Source organism: Aquarana catesbeiana, linkage group LG08 (genome assembly GCF_042186555.1).
Source record: "Aquarana catesbeiana isolate 2022-GZ linkage group LG08, ASM4218655v1, whole genome shotgun sequence".
Lineage (NCBI taxonomy): Eukaryota > Metazoa > Chordata > Amphibia > Anura > Ranidae > Aquarana > Aquarana catesbeiana.
In genome coordinates, this window is record NC_133331.1 from 205,733,957 (window position 1) to 205,739,956 (window position 6,000).

Below are 6,000 nucleotides of genomic sequence, written 5' to 3' on the forward strand. Positions count from 1 at the left end.
CCAGAGATCCAACATACCTCTTCTAAGTCAAGGCTGGAGCTCACCAATCAAGAGGCAGCATAAGCATTGCTGAATGCAGAGCTACAGTTCTGATTCCGCAGGAGTCGTGTTGGACCTCTGCAGAAAGACCACTGCTATCACAATTAGATACAATGAGCATATTACCAGGGACCATGCTCCTCTGCAGTGTGGCTTCTTTCTGAAAAAGACTTTGAGCATTTTTTGTTTTAATGCACCATAAAATATATTTTGCTGATTTAAGCTGAAAGTGCCATTGAGCTTCAAGCAACCTTCGTTTCTAGGTGCATGAGTCCTGGGGGTACAAAACCAATGAAAACATCTGAGACAGAGTAGGCCTGGCAGCTTAGTTTTGTACACCTTGCTGCATGTTCTTAAAACTTTGATAGCAAATAAATGAATGGATGGCAGTAATACATATCTAAAGTTACATAGTTAGGTTGAAAAAAGACACAAGTCCATCTAGTTCAACCATAAAAAAAAAAAAAAAATAAGCATGTGAAGAAGGAAACAACACCCAGTGTAATTCCCTGAAGGCGTGAGCAGTCAGTGCACTGGCTTGTGTTTTCCCTTCACTGGGACACAACATAGAAAAGGGAGAAAGCCGGCAACTCAATCTTCCAAAAGTAGTATTAATTATTATTGCAGGTGGTGTACAGATAACACAGTCCTTGTATTTTATCTACCCCACCTATAATGATAAATACTACTACTTTTGGAAGATTAAGTTGCCGGCTTTCTCCCTTTTTTAGGTAATACATATCTGTAGTACTTAGGACATTATGCTGTCTCTTTACAATTCATTTGAATAGAGCAACAATGTATGTACAATGCTGCAAGGGCCAACAACAGATCATCCACAAAACAATTAAAGGCCACTGAAGTTTTATTTTGGCCACCAATTTGAACACAAAATTTAATTCTTTCCAAAGAAAGTCCACACTGAATGTCAGATCTGGACGTATTGACTGTAAACATCCTCCTTTATCCTACTATAACCATTATGTGAAGAAATAGAAAAAAATTAGTTAACAGAGCACCCTGCCTAATATAGTGTCCTATATATTCATCTGTATGTTTCTTTAGCAACAGCAATGGCTTTGTCTGTCTTTTATTTAACAAAGGGAGTTTTGCCAAGGGCCTTACTGTCTGCACGTGAAGCTTTTACTATCTAATTTTTGGGGATTCTTCAGTGCAGAACAAATGATGTCTTTTCATTTTTAGGCATGTCTTATCCGAACTGGCCTGAAGAGAGCCCCGTTCCAATCCCGAGATTCGATGCCAATAAGTCTGTTTTTTCAAGATATGCCAATGACTGTGTTTATTCTAATTGGATGATTCCACCCTCAACGGCAAAATTTATGGACAAGTTTGATAGCTAAATATCAATATATTTCCCCTAGAAGGTAACAAATATTATTTAGCGGGACACCAAATATGTTTCAAAAGAAATGCAACACGCAAGGAATAAATGGAAAGTCCGTCGCCTGGTTCTTTGTGCAGATGCAAAATTTGGTCAGACCAACGTTGCTTTTGTGTGTCAGTTGCACCATGTTCTTTTGGCTTGACCTACCTCTAAGGCTGCTGGAGAGGATTGCACAAGTTGCTTAATGAATATGTAGTATGCTGTTCTCCCTCGCAGTAGCAGACGTGGGGCTGTGTGTTTTTGATTCCTCCCCCCCAAGACATATCAAACCAGAAAGACACACTCAGTAGAACCTTTTGTATATGCTATTGCACAAATCGTCTTATCTACAGTAAACTCATATATGTGTTGCTATGGTAACAAACTCTCCTTTTACGTTTTTCTTTGACCATATTGCTCTTCAACTTAAACATGTATTTTTTTAGATGTATGTTTTATTTTCATTGGGGTTATAACCCAACCCTTGTTTACTGGTTGCATATAGAGAAAATTAAAAGAGATGTGTATATGTATATACATGCCGCATATGTTGTAAATGAAGATAGAAAATTATGTTTAGACACAATTACACAAACACTAATTTGATTTACTTTCAGTCATAAATATGGAAACTTTTAGCATTTCCCTGAAGAAAGTATACATGAGAAAGTGAGTTTTAATTTATATATACTTTATTAGAAATATAACAACAGATCATGATGACAAAATGTGATCTCTTTGAAGATCACAGGGAAAGCATAGAATGACACAGAATCTGTATATATGATTGTGTTTTATTCATTCTCATTCTTGAGATTCCGTATCTCTGGCTTTTCCCAGTCTCTGCAGCATACCTTGATTACAATAAAGCACATATAGCACAGACACATGTACAAACTCACATTAGCCAGTAGGGGCACTGCTGAGCAGATGGTTGCTGGCCACGGAGCAACAAGTTTGTTTCTGAGTAAGAAGGGGTCTTCTGGAGAGATGTCAAAACAAAAACAATACAAAAATAAAAAAAATACACTTAATTTATAAGGAAAAGCCAAATACCTGATTTTTCTCAAATATTTCATTTTCCAGTTTTGTATTCCTTTTATATGTATTTTTTTAAGTACAGAAAGTGTATATTTTGGATATTATTTCAGTTTGTTACATGAAATGTATGAGGATTGACTGTCTGTCAAGATGGCCTGTTGAAAGATGCCTTATGAAGTCCATAGCGATCGTTATTTTATATATATTAACTCGTCAAAGCTTGATTACATTTGCTGATGTTTAACATGTTCTGCCAAACCTGAGCCTATAGTAGAACTAGTTTTTCTTCTTATATGTGAGGGGCCTTTAAAATAGGTTCAGGTATGTTTAGCTCCTCATTGTCATTAGACTGTTTCATTGAATTGTGATCCACAGTGCTGCACATTGTAAAAACTGTTCCCGTTTCCTCGTTCTGCCATCAGTCATGCCATCGAAGAGCTGTACTACAATGTCAATAAATTATAATGTCCAGTAGATAACTGTACCAAAGAAAGCTATTATGTTGTGCTTTATACATTTTTTTTTTTTTTATCGCTATATTTATTTTTGTTCACTGAATTTAATTTTATTGTCATTTTTGGTCTGTTTTGTATGATTCTTGCAAATGTATCCCAGTTTGTAAGTATGCGATTGTTCACAACTGAGCCTCATTTGACTGCTGCTGCCATCCACACTAGATGAAGCTGTCTGAGGTGAAGAGGAAGCGCTCTTTGTAGGAGCAAACATCCACCCTGCTGCAGTTTTTATTTCTTAAAAAAATGCCTTGTATACCTGCCCCAAATTCTACAGGCAAGAATAGAGGGTGTAGCTGGCCAGAGACCCAGCAAGTCAGATGCCTCCAGAGTGACTGGTACTTCCCCTAGCTGTGGGGTTATGCCAAATTCTCTACAGAATCATAGAAGCATTTTTTATTGCTGACACCTCGTCTTATAAGAAAACATTGGGGGGTGTCAGAGTAAATGGGTCAGGTTGCTCAGATATTGTAAGATGACTTTGTAGCCTCTTACTGGACCTCTGCCAGTAGACATGGCCATGTAAGGGGCAAAGAACCAGTAAAGCCAACTACCCTACAAAGGAAACCAATCCAAGAAGGGACATGTAGGATCACACAAATGCTGGTAGAGCCATCCACTAGAGCTACCATTCTCTTCTATGCACCTATATCCATGCAGGTCTGCATTATATTAAAAAAAAACGTTTTAGAGTTTTTTGGGGTTCAGATATCTCATATGTGTTCTGTAACTTTTTGTTTGTCCTTTGCCTGTAGAGATGTGTATGTAAAGAGGCAACAGAGCCAACTAATCTTTTTGGCAAAGCTTTCCTCTAGAGCAGCCTTTCTCAACCAGGGTTCCAAAGGTTGCTAGAAGTTCTTTGAGCAATCAGTAATTTTTGACACTTAGATAAGTCCTCACTGACAACAATGATCTTTTTAGCTATCTGGAATTCCTCCCACTGACCACCAATGTTAAGCCTAGCACACACGATCAGAAAATTGGATGAAAAATACATTTTACAAAGAAATTGTATGATAATCTGATCGTTAGTACACAGCTTTCAAGAGCCGATCACGACAGTAATTATCCGAAGGGACAAACACGAAAAATCTACTTTTTACATCATTTCCGAAGTTGTATTCTGTCGTACGAGAATTGAGTAACCTCTTCATTTTTCGATATGAGACTAGCATGCAAATAAAAAAAAAGGACGATCATTTGTCCAATATTCTCTTCTTGTGTTCGAGGCTTAAGGAGTATCCTTCCCACTAACCACCAATGTAAGAAACATTATTCTCACTGACCACCCTGCTAATGTCATATGAGCTGTAGATATAGAATTTATTAGTATTTATTGCCAGGGGTTCACTGAGACCTGAAACTTATTTTCAGGGTTCCTCTATATTAAAAAAAAGATTGAGAAAGACTTTTCTAGAGATACCGCCCTGCTCCCTGCCTTTCTCTCTGAGCTCTTTTCAGCTCTATAAAACTGCTCAGATATTAAGGAGCTCTGTATTTTCTCACTGCACCACTGCCTGCAGAGATGAGAACCAGCAGAAGGTCCACACTATTGAAAGCCTCCGACACCCCAAAGTAAAATTGCCTGCAAAAGTTATTTTTAAAAAAAGATGTTTATTTTTTAAAAGAGAAAAAAGCCTCAATGCTACCTCCTGGGATAGCTGGGCACTTGCTAGAATTTTCCCCTGATATGAGCTGGAGTACATTATTTAGGGATTTAGCTTTCAGCTATCCCAGGAGGCAGTGTTGAGGCATGGTAGCATACCCATCACCTCCCAGGTTTTTGGTAAGCCGGGTCTGAGACTTTTTTTTTTTTTTTGCAGGGGATTTTATTTTGGGGGTGGTGGGAGGCTTTAAATGGAAAGGACCTTCTATTTTATAGAATATCCTGCCCTTCTAGCTATCCAGGTCCCTTATCTATGAAAGAACCCCTGTGAAGTGTTAGATAAGAGGAGTCAGATCACTCAGATTCTGTGTAAGCGCCCTGTAGCTTTACTGCACCTGAACATATGTACAAATACACACACACACAATGGGGCAAGTATAAAGTGTATTTTTCCTAATGAAAAGATATATTTGTGGTACTTTAGAGATTCTGCTTTACAATACAAGCACAGCAATGTTTAGCAGCAGATTGCTTTCCTGCCTTAAAGGGCAGCATCATACAACATCATACAACAGAGTTGTCCATTTTACCACCAAATAAACTGACAATTTATGTCATATATTGTAGTGTGTGTTTTCTCTTTTTTGTAAATAATGTGCAGTACATTACTTGGGTCTCTAAATGTTTAAAGGCTCAAGAAGCATATTTCCCAAACAAGATTATATAAACAAGATCTGAAAAATATTAAGGAATACTTAAATGTTAAATCTCCGTGGGTTTAACAGAACTCAAGTTGTTCATTTTGGAAAGAGTGCTAACTGTGTGTCAGGTTTCACTTCTAATGCTGCGTACACAAGGCCGGACTTTTTGATGGACTAGGTTCGGTGGACTTTTCAACGGACTTTACGACAGACTTTCCAAATGGCTTTGAATGAACGGACTTGCCTACACACGATCAACCAAAGTCCGACGGATTTGTACGTGATGACGTACGACCGGACTAAAATAAGGAAGTTCACAGCCAGTAGCCAATAGCTGCCCTAGCGTCAGTTTTTGTCCGTCGGACTAGCATACAGACGAGCGGACTTTTCGACCGGACTCGAGTCCGTCGGAAAGATTTGAAACGTTTCATTTCTAGGTCTGTCGAACTTTTGGGGAAAAAAAGTTCGCTGGAGCCCACACACGTTCGAATTGTCCGATGGACTCCGATCCGCTGGACCAAGTATGCCGTAAAGTCCGGTCGTGTGTACGCAGCATAAGCCTTCTAAGGTTCTAAGCCTTTTCTACTGAGTACTATAATAAACATTATGCTGAACTGGTAATAAACATTTATAATATGTATGATTTCCCCAATTATCTTAAAGCGGAACGCCACCCAAAGGGGGAAGCTCCGCTTGTCTGCCTTTTCCCTCCGCTGG

At 38.6% G+C, this 6,000-nt stretch overlaps 1 protein-coding gene across 1 annotated transcript in view; it reads left to right on the forward strand.

Annotated features, from left to right (window-relative positions):
• The window catches only part of RET (ret proto-oncogene), a 155,968-nt gene extending 150,189 nt beyond the window's left edge, over positions 1-5,779 (forward strand). The window contains exon 20 of the mRNA XM_073596843.1: positions 1,243-5,779. Within this exon, the coding sequence (XP_073452944.1) occupies positions 1,243-1,400 (158 nt within the window). The 3' untranslated portion in view covers positions 1,401-5,779. The remainder of the gene's footprint in view (positions 1-1,242) is intronic.
• The last annotated feature ends 221 nt before the right edge of the window (positions 5,780-6,000 follow it).